Source organism: Leptidea sinapis, chromosome 20, assembly GCF_905404315.1.
Source record: "Leptidea sinapis chromosome 20, ilLepSina1.1, whole genome shotgun sequence".
NCBI lineage: Eukaryota > Metazoa > Arthropoda > Insecta > Lepidoptera > Pieridae > Leptidea > Leptidea sinapis.
In genome coordinates this window covers 11673097-11695457 of record NC_066284.1, presented here as the reverse complement: position 1 = coordinate 11695457, position 22361 = coordinate 11673097, and the positions used below count along the sequence as shown (strand labels likewise).

The window sequence follows — 22361 nt, the reverse complement described above, 5'->3', positions numbered from 1 at the left end:
AATATTGCCTTGTATTGATGTTGGTCTAAATTACCCAGAACTTTCCTCACAGGTCCCACTCCACGTCCAAAAAATGAACCACACATTTTAAAGTTTGCACCGCCATGTTTCACCTGCTTTTTTGTGAATCTTGGATTCATTTCCGTTTTTACAGGATGCCGTACGTATTGCCTTCCATCTGAAGAAATCAAATTAACCTTGGTCTCGTCAGAGAATAAGACATGTTGCCATTGGGCGGAGGTCCCATGTCCGTATTTACGTGCAAACGTCAAACGTGCATTTCTATGTTCTTTCTTCAACAATACCGTTGTTGCCTTTGCGAGCCACTCTTCCGAACCACCCTGCTTCTACCAGACGTCGTCTAACGGTCCTCGCTGATATACACCGGCTCTTTTGTCCGCCCCAAACACTTCGTGTATAATTAAAATAGAGCCTAGAAGCGGATCTTTCTTAGCTAACTTGGTTATCATTATATCTTCTTGCCGAGTTGTTTTTCTCGATCTTTTTTTCTGGGCACATTTAAAGCTGTGTTGCGCCTGAAATGTTGCATTGCATACCATAGTTTTTGAACAATTTAAATATTCTGGTATCCTTCGGTATGACCAACCAACGTTCAAATTCAAATATTTTTATTCAAAATAGGATGTGACATCACTTATTGAAATTAAAAAAACTACCACCCATTCCAAAATAAATGAGCGCAACAAACTCAGCGGGCTTTGTTTTTTCATCAAAAATATGTTTTACAATTAAAGTAACATTTACAAAGTAACATTGTACAATTAAACTTATTATTTAATAGTCCGAGGGCGGTTGCTCCATTCCCAATCTGTGGTATCATTAAGAAAGTCATTTATGTTATAGTAACCTTTACCTCACAAACGTTTTTTAACAATTCTTTTGAATAACGTATTACTTTTGTTTTGAACATTTTCTGGGATCCTGTAAAAGCATATAAAGCGCCCCACAAAAGACTTGCTAACTCGACTTAACCGAGTAGTAGGCATTATAAGCTTATGTCTGTTCCTGGTGTTAACATTATGGTTATGACATTTTCTCGCAAATTCACTTATGTGCCTATGAACATACATTACATTATCAAGAATATATTGAGAAGCAACAGTCAAGATGTTTATTTCTTTGAGTTTTGCTCTCAATGATTCCTTAGGGCCTAGGTTATAGATGGCGCGAATAGCCCTCTTCTGCAGCACAAATATTGTATAAATATCGGTAGCGCTGCCCCACAGCAATATACCATTGGACATAATACTATGGAAGTAACTAAAGTATACAAGTCGCTCCGTATCTATGTCTAATCTTTTTAACCGCGTATACTGCAGAACTTATTCTTTATTTATTTATTTCACACACACATAGCAACTATCATTACAGGTATTACCTAATGCGACAGTTACAAACAAACAAGAATAACAAACACAGCAAACAACAATCAAATCAAACTAAAACTAATCATACAATCAAACTACATTACATTACAAATAATATATCACACCAGAAATAGAAAAAACTTAAACATACTACTATTTACCATAACATACTACATATAACAATACCCTTGTGAGATCACTCCACGTACACTCAAAAATGTCCACTTTGTTGTGGAGTTCATTTATATGGCGAATGGCTCTAGTTAAAGGAGACTTTGCCAACACATTTGTTCTCGCCATCGGAATGGATAGTAGTGGCGGATGGAGGCGCCTCCACACGTACCGGTCCGGCACACGAAGACTCAAGCAGCACAGAACTCCCGGGTTGTGCTCCTTCCTGCGCAACAACTTCACCACATACGCTGCTAGAAAAAAATCCCTACGGACGCTCAACTCAGTATACCCAACCATACCCAGCACAAACAGTGTCGGATACATAAGTGGGTAAAATGGGTATACTCCATATAACTTGAAGTATAGGTGCCTAACGAATTTGTTTTGGACACGCTCTAACATCAACCTGTACTTGTCCTCATAAGGGCCCCATATCGCCGAGTTGTACTCCATATGACTCCTTACCAGTGCATTATAAAGTACCTTGACGGTTGTGATATTAGTGAACTCTTTAGAGTGTCTCAAAACAAACCCAAAATTTCTATAGGCCTTTTTGCAGGTTTTAATTATATGCTCTTTAATTATATTCTGTTCGCCAATCCTTCAATATGGGGGCCCCATTGTAATTTGGAATCCAGAGTAATGCCAAGAGATTTAGTAGATTCCACCGGTTTTATTACCTCTCCGTTTAACAAAACACTTGCATCAACATTTTTGACATTTGGTACGGTAAATTTCATATATTTCGCTTTCTTGCTATTTAACAATAGGTTATTAGCGCTAAACCAGTACACGATGTCAGATAGAAAATCGTTCTCTTCGTCATACATAGCTTGGTTTCTTTTCACTTTGAAAATCAGTGAAGTGTCGTCCGCAAACTACCTTATGTTTTTTCTCTATAAGATTAGGAAGATCATTTTTATAGATAAGGAAGAGCAACGGTCCGAGAATAGACCCTTGTGGTACCCCCATACTGAGAGGAAGCTCAACACCTGCATCTGTTGTTGAAAGTCCCCTAGTAAAGCCAAATTGTTTCAAATTAAGTTACTTATGAGAGTTAAAGTAAGTAACCATTTGGCTTAAAATTATTTTTTCAAAAATTTTACTAAAGGTCGGCAAAAGGACACAGGACGATAGTTATTCGGGTCAGAAGAGCATCCCGACTTAAATATTGGTGTAATTTTACTATGTTTCAGAAGATCAGGAAACACGCCATGATTAATAAAATTATTAAATACTATTGCAAGATATGGTGCTATGACATCAATTATTGAACTTATTATTTTAACAGAAATACCCCATATATCTGCAGCTTTTTTCATGTCTAGAGATTTAAAAGTTTTAATTATTTCTCCAGGGCTAACAAAACTAAAATTGAAACTTTGTTCACATTCTATAACATTTTCCAGAAGAAGTGATTCAGCAACACTGGTGGAGGAGAAAAGAGTGTTTGTGATAGAAACTGGAATCTCAGAAAAAAATAAAAGCAGTAGGAACTTCCTGCTGAGATTGAATTATTGTATTGTTTATATTTAGATTGTATTCAATGTTGCGGTCTTTCAATTTTCCAGATTCCCAGTTGATAACATTCCAAGTCATCTTTATTTTATTTGGTGCATTTTTAATTATTTGTCTGATATGCATAGACTTTGCAATAGAACAAACACTTTTAAATAATTTAGAGTATTTTTTAACATACTCGAGAAAAGATGCATCATGATTATACAATGATCTCTCACTATATAGTTCACATAGCCTTTGTCTGCTCCTATGAATACCAGCTGTTTCCCAATCATTAAATGACAGGAGACCACCTGATTTGACTGTAAGAAGTAAATATAGAAGCAAACTCTGTTTTAATTATTAAAATTAAAATTTAAATATTTTTTTTTATAATTATTAAAATTTATTATTTTTTTATTATTAATTAATTTATATATTTTTTAATTATTAAAATTTAAATAACATATCATACATTTACTTGGGATTAATATTATATTTGAAAAAATCCAAATTTGAGAGTTTAACTGACACATTGCCTCTATATTTCTCCATTCGCCTATCATTCACAGGAACAAACGTAAACTTTTTAATTTTAGTACATTTATTGACCTCAATATTAAAAGAGGCTACTGACCAAAGTGGTCTGAACTCAGTTTGTTAATTATTGCCTGAGAAATGGGATTATAATTGGTAAATATGTTATCAATACAGCTTTTGGAGGTGCCTGTTACTCTAGTAAGCTCTAAGAAAATATTGGTTAAATCATATGATTTGAATAATGATCTGAATCTAATGCTGGTCGTGGATTTTTCTAATAAATAAATATTAAAATCACCACATATCATGATATACTTCTTTGAATTACATAATTTTAATAAAATCTCCTCCAATGCACGTTCAAATAATTCATATAGTATAATGGCGCGCTCGAGCTCTTCACAGGCTATTTCAATTGTACGTTCAACAGAGAGGCCCACAATATCTTCTCATTCTTTGAATTTAAATAATTTACTTACAAGAATAAGAGAGCCGCCACGTGTAGCTTTTTCTCTGCTAAACGCACTTGCCACCTGATGACCACTGGGTTAAAGATGAGCTCATATTTTCTGAGCCAGTGCTCTGTTAAACATAAAATATGTATATCTTTATGATTCATAAATAACTCCAGTTCAAGTTCTTTACCTAATAATCCTTGCATGTTTTGGTGCATCAGGTTTGCAATTTTACAATTATTACTTATATACTTATTACATTGTTGAATTTTTTGGAAATTACTCCAAATCTTTGCTTAAATTAGTACACTGCTCAATAGATGCAGTGGTTATTAAATTATTACTTTGCTCAATAGAAGTGGAGTCCACAAAGTTATCACACTGCTCAATAGAAGCAGTGCTTATCGACTTACAACTAAACTGCTCAGAAGAAGCAGGGGTTGCCAAGTAGTTGGCTGTGTTATAGTATAAATAATATGATAGCGATTTTGCTATCTGTCTTTTATAGAAATTAAGATAGGTGTAACCTATCAGATGTCAATATCTTACATTTTTTATAATTAATTAATTATATTATTAATGTCTATTATCTGTATTTTATTAGATAATATATTATCATTACATATCAAATAATGAGAATTAGACAATAGGGTTAACAAATTGTTTAAATTGTATCGTATTTTGTTTTCCTGTGGCAAATCAAGCATATATGGCAATGTGTACATAATAAGATTAGCTATTTTTAAGCTATTTAATTCACTGTATAGTTTTTTTAGATTTTTTTATTTAAATTATCTCTTCTCCCAATCATAACAATAATAGAGGTATTAGAGCAGTGAGTATCACTATAATAATTTGCCCCTGGCATGCAAGTATTGGTTACTGACTGCCCGTTACTTATTTTATGAAAAATCAACCCCATATTTCTTCCCAGATCATCACTAGTAGATCTCTTTTGGAGAAAAAGTATATGTGGGAGGTTGCTTTACAATACCCGGAGAAGTATGAGCCCCCACAGACTGAGATATAGATTTTCTGTTACTCTTTTTGCCAAAAGGGCCTGGAGAAGACTGACAGTTGCAATGATTATACATTTTAGAGATTGAATTAAAACACTCTGTGTTATAGGTACTTAACTCAATCAATTCATCCATAGCTGATATGTGTTCAGCTATGTTTTTTGAGCAATCTCATATTGCTGGGACACATGATCCAGATTTTTATATAGGGTTAATAACTCAGACTGAAGAGAGCTTTCCTTATAATCCTTTTTAATATTTTCCAAATCTATACAGAGTTCTTCAGTCTGCAATTTCAGCTGATTTCTTTCCCGGTATAGTTTTTTAGTATTGAAATTTTATTTTTGTTTACAATCTTATTGTTTTTTTTAATGAATTTTTGCAATCTAACATATTTCTTAAATTTATTTTTACTTAAATGAATTGGGCGGAAAGCCACAGAGTCCACACTAATATTAGTTGCTTTATTATTGTATATTTGGGCTGGTGACACTAAATCAGGGGCCTTTCCAACTAACTCATTAAATAGGCACTGGGTTTGAGAAGCCTTGGAACTTTGATCTGATGTCTTAAGAGAGTTAATAACAACCTCAGCTTCATAAAGCTGGGATTTTAGTTTTACCACTAGATCTAAAGTTTCCTCGTATTCTCCTCTATAGTGCTCAAACTCATTGACCATTGCACGCAAGTGTTTGTTTTCTTCGAATAACTTCGAATTTACTATGTGCAATTGACACATTTCAGTTTTTAAATTTTTATTAATCATGTCAATAACTTCAATTTCATTGTCGTCCCTTTCTTTAAGATGCTTTTCGTATTGTGCCTTCTACTTTTTTGGCTCCACGAGGGTTAGTTGGAGCTGTTGCTCAGTTTGGCGGGCTTTGTTTCCTCGGGTCATCATTTTTATAACAGCTGACGGATCACGGGAGACGCACAAAAACTTAAGTTATACAAATAAATACACAATAACACTTGTTTATATATACACTGAGTTTTAACAATATATTTTACTTAAATTGAACAAATATTTACGCTAGATTATTTGCTTTAACATATAAATTTATTATAATTAATGAGGAGAAGTTGAATTTTGAACAGGGCCTTAGGGTTGCCACAGAAAAAAAAAATATGCTGGACAAGCTTCTGATGATTTTTCGTATTGTTGCATCGCAATTTTTATTTTTGCCCATTTTTCTTCAAAATAGTTCTCAAAACTTAAAATTAATAATCTTGATTGCCGCCGAAACTACCACGAAACAATAGGAGAATAAATAAAAAATATTGAGATTCAGATTTTGAAAATAGAACGCAATATCTCAGTGTCCCTAATGAATGAAATGACCAGCCAGCATTTTTTATCTATAAGCCATACTGTAAAGAGGTTTAATGTTTAGGAAGTTGTTATTGTTTGTATAATCGGGCACATAAATGACTAATTATACTTACATGTAAGGGATATGGAATCTTTTTAAGACTCCTTGGAAAATAAAAAATAAATTCACAGTTTTGTTTAACTAGGGAGTGTCCTTAATTAGTTGACCACGACTGTATATCTTGTATGATGGTTTAGAACCTTTCGTGTGCGATGGTGTCACATTCGGAATGTCCCGTTTTTGATGTATTACTATAGTAAAAAAACGTGTTAAATATTACTTCGCATCTTAAACTATTCTGTGTTTTAAAATTGCTATAAGTGTAATATAAACGTTGTATCAAACAGGTTACGAACACTTAGTGGAGTCGCAAGAGTCACAAACATCCGATATTTGGCAAGACGCATTCTTTGACAGTTCTAGTTCAAGCTCAAACAATAGTGAACGTAGTATAAAAATCAGGCGGCGTAAAAAGAAAATTAAACGGCTACAAGTGACAGAGGAAGAAAAAGATCCACTCAGTATAGATACTGTTATTTGCAGTAAAACTGAAAACAGTGTAGGTGAGACCAAAGAACGAAGCATGTCTAAGAAGAGTTTGAAAAAAAGTGTTTGTGTTCAGGAGGGCCCAGAAAAGGGAAATCAGGACGCAATTCTGAGTATTAGTAATAGTGATGGGAAAACAACTGAACAGAAATTGAAGAAAGAAAAACGAAAAGAGCGGAAGGAGCGTAAGAAAAATGTTAGTAAACCCCAAGTAGATACTTCCGAGCAGTTACTAAGTGGACTGAGCCATCTTATAGGACTGAAAGTTAGAAAATCCCCTCAAAACATACGGTCAGAAAAATCTACACATAGTGAAATTGCACTCAATAAAGCACTGGACGAAACTTCATCCAGTATTTCAGATGCGCTAGTAAAATCAGGAAATGACTCAAATATAGTTTATGATGGGCAATATTCTATAGATGAAATGACTTTATCCAATAAAAGCAATAGAGATCAAGATTGTACAAAAAATGAGAGTGATCATCATTTCGTAAATGCTGCTTCCCAATCATCTCACGGTGATGCAAAATCTCATACAATAAAAGAGAACACAAAACAAAGCATTCAAAAGTTAATTGGTTTTCGTCGTCATAAAAACACAGATAAACAGAACATAAATACAAACTCACAAAATTCTGATGTAAAGGTGTCGGATAAAAACGAATTTTCTGATGAAAAATTTAGTCCTAAAGCAGTTTCGGTGCCAAAGATTCCATCAGCTGTTATTTCGAAATCACAAGATATTAAGCAAAACCATCAAATAGATCAAATTTTAAGGGAATACAATAGTAAAATATCGGAAGAACATAATAACTTCAACTATGGTCTCAATACCTCGATGACTAGTATATCTAAATCAGACTACCACAGCCAAAAAGCATTTCAAGAGTTTGTCAAGAACCATGCTTTGCAACCGACATTATTACCTCAAAATAATTCAACAACAGCGAAAATATGTACTCCGAACATTTTAAAATCTTCAAGAAAATTTGGAAATCCAGCCACGAAATCCGTAAAAACCTCTGTTAAATCATTAATACGTGGCATGACTAAAACCGTGACATCCAAACAAATCCAGCCTGATACTGTTAGAAAAGATAATTATTCTTCAAAACCTGGTATGTCACATGACCCTTCACAAATACATTATAAAACCTTTATCAAGGAACTTCAAGAATCTTTAAATCCGGGAGTATTTAATGAACAGAAAACTAAAGCAAATAATGATAATTCAAACACTCATACAACACTAAAGCAATCAAAAATGGCAGATAAAGTGCCAAATACTTTTGCACGTCTGAGTTATTTAATAAAAAATAAGCAAATGGAAAACAAATTAAAAATTCAAGAAAGTAAAGTCCACTCAGGTCAATGTATTCCGAATGCCCTCAACAAAATGTTGCCACCTCATCTACAAACAGGTGAAGTTGTAATACAACGTGTAACTAAACAACCTGAACGCAAATATGGCCACCATACGACGGACAAGTCTTCAAGAAAAGTGGAATCTGCAATGTTGAACTCTTTAAAAATTATAGCTGACCATCCTCACTTGCAGAACGTTTTATCAAAACCATGTATTAACAGCTATGGTTCAGATGTTGCTATGAATAACTCGTGTACTAAAACAATGGAAAATGAGACAGGCAGTGTGAACTATACAAATACTACATCATTATTAAAACCTCGTTCTGTAAACAGTGGTATTCCCATGCCGAATCACATCACACCAGCAACTACAACAACAAATTTAGATGCAAACTCAAAACAAAATATATCAAGTGCTATAAAACAAAATGAAATTAAATATTGTACTAAGTTGAATTCTGTTTCTGCTACAGCAACATCACTATCGGAAAAGGACCAAGCTGATCTGTTGCTATTGCTAAGACAGCAAAATAAGCTTAACTCTCTTTGCGTTCAACCAAAAAACTCACACGACTTTATAAATGTTAAAAATTCTATGGGCTCTGAACAAAACACTTTGCAAGTCACAAATACAGAAATGCATAACAGCTACTCATCTTGGAATACAAATAAACAAATAAATTCAATTAAAAACGACCTGGAAGCAGAGTTAAAGCCAATGTCCAATCTTAATAAGACTAATTCCAATTATATCGAATTCAAAGTATTACAGAAAAGTGATCTGGAATTATTACAAGTGGAGAAAAATAGTGAACAAAGTAATATTTCACAGTTAAATCAAAATCATTTAGGTGATAGAAATGCTCAACCGGCCAGAGAATTTGAACCGTCATTTCAATCGAATCAAGTAAAGAACAAAGATATCATACCTAAAAGCACTTTTGAATGTATTCCAAAGGACACTAAATTAATAAATACCGCACCTATATCTAGTAATAATCATACATTACTAAACAATTCAAAAGTAAAATATTCTAATTCAACACGACGGAAAGTATCATCATCACCAAAAAATAAAAAAAATCTAGATTGGCAAAGTGTTTTTAATGATCTTTCAAAGCATAAAACTCCCAGTAGAGGTCCTAATGCACTAGATGTGGCATTGAATAAGGTTTCTATTGAAAACCATCACATACATACAATAAGTAAAATAAATAATACATCCAATAAAGTAATATCACAAGAAAAAACTGTTATTGCTTCGAAAAGTACAATGGATGATAAAGATGATCTAAAAATAAGCAAGACTATAATTAGACCCACATACAAGAGCACTGCAACAACTATAAAAGACAGTTCTAAAAAGGAACCTAATAATACAGATGAGAAACTAGAAACAGTTTCTACTGAAAAGACAACTTTCGTTAAGACGGACAAAATGCGGGAGGATCCATTTATATCTGGTATACCTAACTCTGACTATGATTTACTGGAAGAACTAATGGATGACGACTTAAGACAAGAAATCGGTGAATTATCTGATGACGACGCTTACTGTCCTTTAGATTTATACACACAGAAAGAGAAAGATAAACTAAAACATGACGATATCCTTATATCTGAAAAACCATCAAGTTATACAACCAAATCCCATAAAGAAATGGATATTTCACAAGATTCTGTTGGACGAAAGTGTATTCAAAGCACTGCTTTAAAGTATATTGATCTAAGTCGTTTAAGTATAAATAAACTACCGAAGTCATCAAACAGCTCCATATTAGTGGATCCAAAAATCAAGAGGACCAGAGACCAAAAAACTAATCCTAAACATAACACATGTAAAGTAATCACCAAATCTAAAAGGGAAGAAAGGCGAAACATAAAAGAATCGAGTGGCTCTCAAAACTTGGTTACAACAGAAACTAGCCTGACAAATATGACCGATATTGTTATTAATCCAAGTGTTTCTAATGTAGTTCTTGATAATCATGTTCATACTGTTGATCCGAAAAAAGTTTTAATAGCACCTGCGGCAACTGCAACATCAAGTCTGCAAAATGTTGTTTTAGTTGGCTCTCATATCATGTATGACCCATTTTCACAATGTCAAAAATCCATCAAGCCATGTATAGCTTTAAGTGCAACTCCTAAAATAACTATTTTACAATCCACACGAATTTCTGCCCCAATTGTCGCGCCTGTTGTAGTTAATCCTTCAATTAATGCATTAACTGAACAAGGGAAACCTTCGAGTCCCGGTTTAATAAATCAATGTAAATCGGTTACTGATGGAGATCAATCTATGCCAATCGAAGATATGGACAGAGTATTAAGAAATCATAACACAGAAGCTGTTAATTTATCAAACTCGTTAATTAATAATTTAAACACAAACAATGTCACCAATATAAAGGAAGAGAAAAAAGAAAGTGCTATAGAAAGGTTATCACAACAAAAAGATTTTGGTGAACAGAGTATATTTAAAATTACTAAACATGATGATAGTAGTATAGTAACTAAATTAGATCCACAAAAAAAAATTAAGGTGAGACAAAATAATAGTACAAAGACCGACCGAGAACCATTACGTAAAACGTCATCACGTATTAAACCGATTTCAGAGAATAATGATGATTTAATAATAAACAATAATATAAATCATGGTAACTGCACAAATTTACTCAATGAAACAGTAAAGCCTGTAAACCAGAAATTATCAGAAAATTTGGCAATCAATGAGAATTTTACTGTCAGTTGTGAAAAGAATCATACTGCATCTCTAAAATTAAATAAGGATGATTTAAGTTTCAAATCACATGTGCTTGATGTTAAAAATAATACAATATCAAAGGTATTATCTGTAAATAAAATTGCAGCTGAATGTGGTGTGAACCATTTGCCGATGAATCAAAGTGATGTATGCCAAAAAAAGGAATTATATGATGAAAGATTGAAATTAAAACGATTATCATTATTGAATAGAGAAATTGAACGAAAATGTAATCTAAAACCTATTGCTCTACCGTATTATCCCATTAAAACAATTGCACTTCCATTCTCACCTGTTAAAGCAATAGCACTTCCATATTCACCAATAAAACCAATCGCCCTTCCTTATACACCAATAAAACCGAGAGAGGATAATCCCGATAGATTGGATGGGATAAAGACCAACATAAGACAAGATAAATCTACTTTGGATGAGCAAGTTTCTTGTCAGACTATAGAGTCGCAGTTGCAACCGATAACTTCTCACACTGGAAAGTATGTTAAAGCGGTAACTGAAAACAAATCGCAGAAAACACAAGACACTGAATTAACTTCAATAAGATCAGAAGTTAAATCAAAGAATCTAGATGAATCTGGATCCCAATCATTGGAAAATAATGAACCAAATATTTTAAGTATTGATAATATGTTAAATGATAATATTACAAAAAAACCCCAACATTTTACTGAACCTTCAAATATACACGAACAGAAAAGAAAACGTACAGATATAAAGAACCAACAAGTACCTGCAACTAAAGCCAAAAAAATTAAAACAACTTCAAAACTTGAGATGAAATTATTGAATACAGATGATAAACTGTTAACAGATCTAGCAAACGGTGTTGTTATTAACGATAATGCTAACATTTCAACTCAATCGTCTATCGCTAAACCCATAGAGAATCCACAAATCCCAATCTTAAGTTCCAATAATCCTTCAGGTCGACAATTTGGAAAAGTGAGAAAATTACAAACTCTTGCAGCTTCTATTGTAAATGATATGAAGTCATACAATGGCGATAGACCATTACGAAAGGATATCGCATATCAGGTTAAGGATGATGTAATCATTGATTTAACACATGCATCGGAATTTACTGAATTACCAATTGCATCTGAAAGCAACAATGCCATTAAAAAAACAACAGACGCAGTAGAAATCTCAGCAGGTATCAAAGGTGTACAAATAAAATCGGGTAGTGTAAACAAAGCCTCCAGAATAATAAAAGAGAAACCGGTAATACCACACTCCATTCAAATAGTAAAACCAACAAAAGACCAATGTTTGAATGTTAATGAAAACACTTTATTTCAAAACTTCAAGGATAAAATACAGTTACAAGAACTTCCGAGGCGGCCTACAGACGATCCGTTGAAAAGGTTAATTCGAGTAAAATTACCAAATAGTTCCGTTTTTAGAGTGACTATATCTGGCAAACTAAATGTTGACGTTAACTCATTATTTTCTGACCCTCAAATGAGATCTATTTTGAGTGAAAAATTTCATTCAAAAAAGAAGTGCACTTTAAGTATTAAACAATGCACAGAGAAGGTGGAAATTGATCAAATAACATACTCGGAACCTTTTATATCTCCCGAAACAATCAATCTTGTAAGTGATGAGGAAGATGATGAGCCAAGCAAATTTGTAATGAAAACTCAATTTGGGAATTATACCGTTTCCTCTAATGACACCGTCGTACTTAGGAAACACCAACTTAAATTATCCCAAAAATGTGTAGTGGAATTAGAAAATGTTGATATTTCAAATAAAATAATATCGGGTAGTAATACTGTTAATCATAAAAATTCAGATCCGACCAGAATCGCCCATTCGTTCGAAGATCTAAATCCACAAAATGCGCTTGATACTATGATTGCAAATGAAAATTCAGGATGCTATGGTAAAACAAATAAAAGAATCAAACGTGATACTAATGAAACTATAGAACCCAAATCAGGAATTGAGATATCCAGAAGATCTATAATTAAAAGTTTTAAGTCTGATGAAACAAAGTGTCACCTTAAAGAGCCACATTTTGATGAAAATTTAATTGAATCGGAGAAGCAACTGTTGTTGGATTCAGACCTTAAAAATGATGCAAAAAATGCTGTCGACATTAGTTCCAAATTAAAGAACGAACTTGAATTTTGTAGTGTAAACGAGCAGCAAGCTAATTTAATACACGAAACAACGTGCAAAACAACAGATTGTTACGTACAATTAAGAAGATGCGATTATTTACTGTCCAAAAAAAATATGGACAACGAAGACGAAAACTTCACACAAAACCACTATGACTGTGAAATGGAATGCTGCTCTCCATCTTTGGAGAGAAGTGGATCATTTTCTATCTTAAATGATTATGCAAATGACGACGATCCTGTCCATATTCCTTTTTATGAAGATTTTACCCATTCCAAAGATTTTTCTAATATAACATGTAACACAGATTGGCTCCTAACGAAACCAGCTATTAATTTATTAGAGATGCGGAATACTAAGTTATTTGATAATGACATAGGATCATCTACTGTGCGTGAACATTCGATAAATATAACATGCTGCACTGACTGGCTTCTTACAAAAGCTGCTATAAATAAATTAGTGAAACATAAGTTGCACGATGAAAAAAATTATATGTTTTTTATATGTGATGATTTACTAACTAAGAGACCATGCACCACGGAAACATCTTCAAATACTGACTGTGATAATTCTGAAGTTTTTTTTGATGCCGCCTGTCATTCCGATTGGCTGCTTACCAAACCTGCTATAAATGGATTCGAAACACTTTATAAATATACATATATACATGAAATACCTGTAGATGATTTAGTAACAAAAAGCATGAATACAGAATCGTATTTAGACCATGACAGTATTAATCAGAAAGTATCAGAGTGGATGCCTACAAAATCTACTGTAAATCAAGTAAAGATATTTAATGAAAAAGTAAATAATGCACATCAAGTATCTTTTATGTGTGAGAATTTACTAACAAATAGTATAGCTACAGAGTCCTCCAGACATGCGGAATGCCGTCATCCTAAAGTCATTTCTAATTTCACATGTATCTCAGATTGGCTTCTAACAAAAGCCGACATAAGTAGTCTTGTGACTCTTAAACATGAAATATCTAATGAGGAACATGAAATAGCTGTCACATGTAAAGATTTATATGTTAATGGAGTTGCTAAAAACACATTTACATGTCCCCAACTTGAGTTTAGGACAAAAAACAATCAAGGTCAAAAAGTTTCTTCATTGAGTACGATTATGACTAATTACTTTGTTAATACCACAATACTGAAAGACTTAAAGCCTATCTGTCATAAAAATGAAAAAATTACAAATATCCTCAAACGAAAGTTTGAGGATACTTTTAGGCGTGATATAGTGACTAATTCATACAAAAAGAAAATTAAGAAAGACAGCCAAATAACTTGTATGCATAAAAATGTAAGTAAACTAGATTCACAGCAATCCAAATTATTATCACATGGGAATTCAAATACAAATGTCTTCGTAAAAAGTTTGAATGAGAAAATTTTAAGAGATACTTTTTCATTACAATCAGTAGATACTTCTTTGAACCGAGTTTTAAGCAAAAAAAATCTCGAAACAGAAGCTACAAATATTGAAGATGGAGAAAATATTGAGTGTTTTGAAAACTTGTTGATACAAACTCGTAATAGAACGAAAATAGGTTTATCAGAGCATGATAAAGAATCTACATTGAATAATGAATTTATAACAATTGTAAATAAAGTTATTGAATTGGATCATTGTGGAAATAAATCTACTGCTCATGTGCAGGATTCAAACGATATTGAATCTAACACTAAAGATGTTGAAAATACTAAAACAACAACTAAAGTACATCATTCAATTTTAAAAGACTCTTTAGAAGATGGTCATGCATGTACAATATCTAAGTTAGATAAACCATCAAATGAAAATTTTATCAAATCTATTTGTGACAATTCTAATGAGGTCTATAGAGAACAATATTGTCCTCAAATAATTGAAAACATAAAAAATGATTTAGAAATATGTGCAACGCAAAGTAGTATTGATGTGAATATAACAGCCATAAGAAACAAAGAAATCAATGAAGACAACGAAATTCTTAGTGGTTCTGGTTTTAATTGTTTGCATAGTGTACGTCAGTCGACATACACCACTACTAATAAAGAACAAAAATCATACAATAATGAATCGATCTCTGTAGTTCAATTCACGGGTGATCTATATAGGACAGTTAAGAATTTTATTGATGAAGAAATACGGCTTAGCTCCTTATCATCTTCAGATTTACTTAAAACAGAGAAAAACACATTGGGAATAGAATCATCAAAATTGGAATCCAATTTAAAAACTCGTGTAGAAGACGTGTACACGAACTTAGCAGCTGAAAATTTAAAACAAGCATTATCACATTCACTTGCTAAGAATGATGGAGATGATGAAAAAGAAAAAGGGTTAAAGCTTATCAATACATTAGAAATACTAACAAAAAATAAAGAACCTATTCAATTCAAAAAGTTTGGAATCATTCCGATTTCAAACGTTCAGAAAGAATCGCCTAGTAACGTTACATTAGTGTATAAGGCAGATTCTGAGTTAATATTAAAGGGTTCTGCATATCAAGACCCTATAGTGGGCACTTGTTACGTCTTTCCAATCAGAAAAATTAGTTGTGATATACCTGCAAATGAGGAAAGTCTGGAAAAAACGGATTCTCTCAAATCAAGTGAAGACCGCCTAGCGCTTTTAATTCCAAAAAAGACCTATTCAAATTATAATTTTCACACAGACTCCGGATCAATTATGGACTTTTCTGGAAAAAGAAATTTAAAAAGAAAGATTAACATCTATGATTCTAAATTAAGTGTAAAGAAGTACCGCAAGAGTAAAAATATTGATTACCCTAAAATAACAGTAGCTGCAATGGTTGATTCTTCTTATAAAAGGGAGTTTTCGCAATTGATGAGCTACTTTAAATCTGTTAAATTTTCATTTGCTATTCCGTTTCATAAAGAAACCTTTGAGGTTGATAATTGGACTAGAGCATTGCCAAACTCTGACCAAGTTGGCTTAAAGAAGGTGGAATATCGCGATGACACAAAACTATTTTGCAGGGATGATGACAAGAATTATGATCAATATTATGATCCGTTTCAGCAATCCCTCTCAGAGGAAATCGCGTTTGCGCAACAGAATGCTGAATATACACCAATTGAAATTAATGAAAACAATTTTAAAATGGGTTTTGGTGAGAGGTCCGACAGAGTTTTTCAATGTCTTATGAATCGAAATACTCTTAAAGTTTCGGCTGCGACTCTGTCGGACGTAAAACATTATCAGCCGCCTCCAACTGAGTATTGCAAAAATTACAATAAATTTCTAGCAGAAACAGATAGCATTAAAAATACTCAACGATTCATATCATGTATTCGTTTAAAAGAAAAAGTTCGTTCTTTTTTCAAAAAGTCATCAATGGAATTAAAATATAGTTGTATAAGAGAAGATATGAAAGATGATAAAGAAGACGGATTTGATGAAAAACTTAATGCGTACATTGATTTGAGTGATTTTTATAATCTAGATTATTATGAAGCCCCTCATAATGAGACAGTCGTACAAGTAGTTCAAGTCGGACAGCTAACTGTAAATGCAAGTGCACAAAATCCTGTTACTTGTGATCCACGAGTCACGCAAGTAACGGACGCCAGTCCTTCCCAATGTTCCATTGAAAACAGTCCACGAGATGATTCACAGCCAGGCATGAAAGCGGAGTACACAGAACTAACTACAGCTGATTTGAGTATGCCATTAGTTCGAGAATATGAGCGACATCAATCATCAAATATTTTGCAAAATGAAAGCGACAGACAAACAGAAACAGAAGAAAACATACCAATAGCGACTGAAGTCAATTCCACTGTTAAAGTTGAAATCACCGAAGAAGTATTAGAAAACGAAGAAAACGGCTTCGATAGTAATGATAACGACTTACAAAATTTAGTTAATAATCATATCAACAATGCTGCATACGGATTTGATAAATCAACACATTCTGAATCACCCGGTACAAAAAATGCAAATACTTTTAATAATGATTCTTTTACCCAATGTAGTGATCAGAACAGTAGTACTATAGAGAAAGCTGATCAAATTGCATATGCTATGAGTGCAGCTGGTATCGCTACTAATTCGCAATCCAACATAGATGAATCTCTGATTTTGACGAATGACTCTGAAAATAGTAAAATAGAAGAATCTACAAACGCTAAGCAAATTAGTAATAACATATCTAAACATGCTCCGATCAATACGATCGCGTTACATCAAGCACTTGCCCATATATTACCACCGCCTCTAAATCGTTTGAAATCTTCCGATGGTAACCATAATTCTTCTTCCCCTCAGGTGCTCCACATTGTGCAAGGCAAAAATACTACTGTCAATCATCTAGCTTTAGTTGAAAACGCCCAAAAATCAGTCATTAATACTCCTAGTCAAACACAAGTCTTGCATATCGTCCATAATAAGAGCACATCCTCCAATTCAGTGGCTTCTGCTCCGCCACCAAATTCTTATGCTGGGTTATCGCTAGTTGATAGTGGGGTTCAGCAAGGAGGTAATCAACTTTTACACATTGTTAATACAGGGAGCCAAAAACAAACTAACTCGGGGCAGCTTTTAAAAAGAGTTAATTTGTTGACAAACATTAGTAACGTTCACGGTACTGGTGATCAAAAAATGGTGCAATTTGTCTGTAAATCAGCTGATGGAAAATCGATCCAATTAAATGCTCAACATAATAGAGGTATGGTTTTACGTCTTCAACCCATTGAGTCTACTCACATGCAAAATAACGTTGCAAAGTCAGATGGACTAAATGAAAAAAGTCACAAAGAAAATAATACAATTAATAGCAATGAAAGTAGTAGAACTCACCAAGAAATAAAGTCACGTTCAGTATATGAAGAAAACTACGCAAAATTTATACAAAACTCAAACAAATCCCCTGTGCCAGAAAAAAGTACAAGCTTACCTAAATTTAATCAAGCTTTTGGAAAGCCAATATTTCAAGACGATGGCCATAAACCTTCGGATGTAAACGATAGTAATTCACATTTAACTCCTATTACAGTACAAACTGCTAACGAAAATGCTGAATGTAACAGAGAAAATGCTGTAAACATTGATCAAATCAGTCATGTTAATGCACCACCATTACTTTTACGGAAGTGTGCACAACCTAGCAGCCAGTCACCTCAGGCAAACTTAATCCATCAAATCAAACAGCCCGTAAATGTACAAACTATGCACGGTGGTGTGATTTATACAAGACAAATACCTGTGAATATAGGCGGAGGTCAGACAATAAATTTAATTACTGTTCCTAGTACTGAATTGGTTGACGAGTCTAATAATAAGCAAAATATGAATCAACCCGAGACGGAACAGTCTATTATTAAACTTGCGCCTCAGAATCAAACATCGAGTCCAGATGTGTCGGCAGAAGAGAATAGTAACCATATTACGAATGAACAGCTACAAAATAGTCAACCACCCCCCGTCTTAACGCAAATGCGAATAAAATTGCCAATGCTAAGTAAACCATCCCAAATTGTATCTGGAGCAAGGGTTGTTCGGCCCTCATTTTTTCAAATACAACGGAATGTAATAGGAGGTGCGAATCAGCCAGTCTACCAACAACTAGTGCTAACGGCGGCACCACCCCTTGGCCAACAAACAATCAGACTTCCGCAGTCGCAACCCAACAAATTTGCTAAACTTCCCACTGAAAACCAACCAACACAGGAGTCCCAAATGAGCTCCTCAACACTTGAACAACTTCGAGAGTTTGACATGGTTCTCGAACAGGTCAAAGAGAGAAGCACTATACAACCTGCGCCTAAAAATGAAAGTGCAGCTAAATTGCACACACCCACAACGGATTCTAGCGAAGCTACATCTTCAAGTAATTCGTCTTCGGAGTCAACTCAGCAAATTTTATACAAAATTGGAAATAATGTCAATATCGCTTATGTCAACCGTAAAGTCGCGACAGCTACTTTGCCCAATGTAAATAGGTCGCCAGAATCATCAAGTGCCAGTGACACACCGTCTTCGTCTATTCAAAGCCATGAAGTCCACGGTTCTTCAGGAGAAACACAGACTACTGAAATTTCTTCTGTACAACATCAAAATAAGCCAGTAAAGACTGTCTCCAAAACAAAGTCTCGACCGAAGTCATCATCACAACCTTCGAACTCAGTTAAGGTGAATACCGTGGCGCCTAAACCGTCTACTCAAAAACCTTTCGAAGACGAACAAACAACTCAAAGAATATTGTATATTCTAGCCGAGTATAAAGAACAAGTTGAGAACTCTCCGGATAAAGACAAACCAGCACCACGACGCAGGTCTAACCCACCTTCGCTTCCCGGGTCGTCAAAACGTAAGAAAAGTTCCAGTAGCTCTCGCAGACATGGCACTCGTGATTTGAGTCCAATAAACGGAGACGAAACGCGCACATTAGGCTCAGAAGACAGCAGTTGTGGTACTTCTCAAGGTGACCTTAATGAAAGTTATATGGACAGTCATTCTCCACAAGATAGTCCAAGAAAAGTTCCAAAAAAATTAAGTTTTGAACCAGAAGTACCGACAGCGCAGCAATCACAATCCCAGCGCAACGTCATAGTTGCAGACGGTCAGACTATTACTGTTGCCAGAGCTGCCGCTGGAAAACCAACTACAGCTGTGCTCATGCCGGCGAACTACATCTTGCCGGTCTCAATGGTAAAGAGCGGGCAACAAATCGCCATCGTAACAAATCGTGGACCAAAAATTTTGACCGTTGGCTCCGACAGTGCTGGTAACACTGTTTTGTTACAAAGAATAATAGGACCGGGTCTTAAGCCTGTTTTGGCGAGACCGGGAGTTCGCCATGTGCGCTTACCGGCTGCTGCTCTCCATAACATCCAAACGTTTACCCTTGGTTCTGCAGTACACTCGCAGCAGCCAGACACTACCGCTCACTTAGTTACAGCGACAAACCCACCAGAGTTGGTTGATGTCCGCTCCAGTTCCAATTCGTGGACAGATCGCGTGGTTCAAGAGAGCAAGCCAGAAGAACCACCTCGTCCAGAAAGCTCAGAACCATGGAATCTAACGTCCAATCCACACGACTACACGTATGAAGAGATTGTTAGAAGCGACAACTTGGATAGAACAGTTCTCGTAAGTAATTTTTATAATTATATCTTTACTTATTTTTTTTATGTCGAAAGTAAAATTATTAAATTAGTTGATTATTTTTGCCTTCAACGAAGATGACTTAATTATTGACCTTGAGTTCGTGATTGGTGTTTTACGCAAATTTTGAAACTTCAGGAAGCGATCCCCGACCGATACAGCCCCGATTTGGAGGCGCACAGGATTTTTGATAAGATGTTCGACATTGACTCGAAAAAGTCTTATATGGTCGATTCGCAAGACGATTCGTCCCGTTGCGGTTACGATATTGACCCCTCGGACTGCGACGATAAATCCTACCAGCAGGTGATCAACTCGTAGACCTGAAGCAGCCCCTCAGAATTAGAAGCCTGTAGACCTGCACGCCTCGATTTATTTTGTCAGCTTCTCTCGCGTTCCGTGTATTGTTTGACGAATTATTGTATGTAGATGCGACTTCCAGCTACTAATAATTTATGTATACATACATGTGTACATGTTGATGCGAACGTTTCTTGACTCTTTTAAATCAAAGTACGATCAATATTTGTGTATTCACTATTTCGATAACAAAACGTTTTATTTGTATGGGCCCCGGTTCGAATTTCGTTATCTTTGAATGCGCGGAAGTTTGAAATACTATAACATACATTGTAACATACATTTCTCTTATTCTTGGTACTCTTTAACTGGGTACATTACAGTATATCCCCAACCGAGTCTTGGAAAGTAACCGGTGGTTAACGATTCGTTCCTCCTTATACTAATCTACTTTAATCCATCTATAAATTATTAAACCACCCTAAAATTTTCTTATTAACTGTCACTGTCTCTTCTTTAACTCCACATTGTTCTCTTATGTCACTGTTTCCCGATCTGTTATATTTTGACTCTTACTTCACACATACTACGCAAACTTTTCTTTTCTTGAGCATTTATCCCGCTACCTTAAACAGCATTCACCACGATATATTTAAGCGTAGAAACTAAGTCGTCTACATGAACAGACATTCCAGCCATTTTCACTCCTTTCAATCACACATCTCGTTCCCGATCATCAATTATTAAATAATATGCCGTCATACTGTTTTCTCTATTAAATTCTGTTACTTTTGTGATTTGTAGCAGGATTATTTTCTAAATCGGAATATAACAATCTTACTGGTCTGTTTATTTATCTAAACTTCGTCCAACAATTTATTTTAATTTTGACAGCTCGAGCAGTTATCGATTAATGATATCATTTTGTGGTACCAATTCGATTTCTTAATTAACGATACTAAAAAAATCGACCTAATTGATTGTTGTGGGCTAACGAAGCCTTCAGAGTCTTGCTGGAGATTCCAAGGAACATGTTTAAGAAGCGTATCGCTTAGAGGTTTCACAACAGGATTTAAGATAGCCTCTTCACTTTGGTTGTAGTGTTCACTGAAGTACTCTTTTTTCACAAAAGTTGTGTTGACTCGTTGAAGGCACCCCCACCAATCCACGAGTGACGCAGGATGATGACATGGTGTACTTTTCGTCGTAGGTTAGCCTACGACGAACCTATTTGATTACACTTATCCAAATTTTGTGAGTTTTCTTGAGTGTTAATTCCGCCAAGATTTGCCTTTCATCAATTAGAGACGTGTTGCGCCTCTATACGTGGCCTCCTCAGGAGATGTTGACTCGGCAAACTCTGGCCCGAGACTCGTGCCTATATGTCTCAGGAATTTACTGCTTCATGTTTTTGTTGGTGATACGCGCAAGAGCCCTAGCGGAATCAAATTTCCACAATAATTCCGCTATTCTATTCTCATAGGATTTCGCCTAATTTTGGCTTTAACAGTATTAACAGTTTTTAGTTTCGCCCCGATGCATTATGTCGTCTCGATATAGTATGATATACGATAAGACGACTAACTAGCTTTTGATTTGTCAAAAAGTTACCAACGTCTCCAAACTCACTTTGTGCAAGACAATCATAC

General features: G+C 34.6%; 1 protein-coding gene across 1 annotated transcript in view; it reads left to right on the top strand.

Moving 5' to 3' along the window:
- Positions 1 to 22361, top strand: part of LOC126970106 (uncharacterized) — a 42833-nt gene that overhangs the window by 4868 nt on the left and 15604 nt on the right. The window contains exon 5 of the mRNA XM_050815830.1: positions 6797 to 20397. Coding sequence (XP_050671787.1) covers positions 6797 to 20397 — 13601 coding nt within the window. The remainder of the gene's footprint in view (positions 1 to 6796; positions 20398 to 22361) is intronic.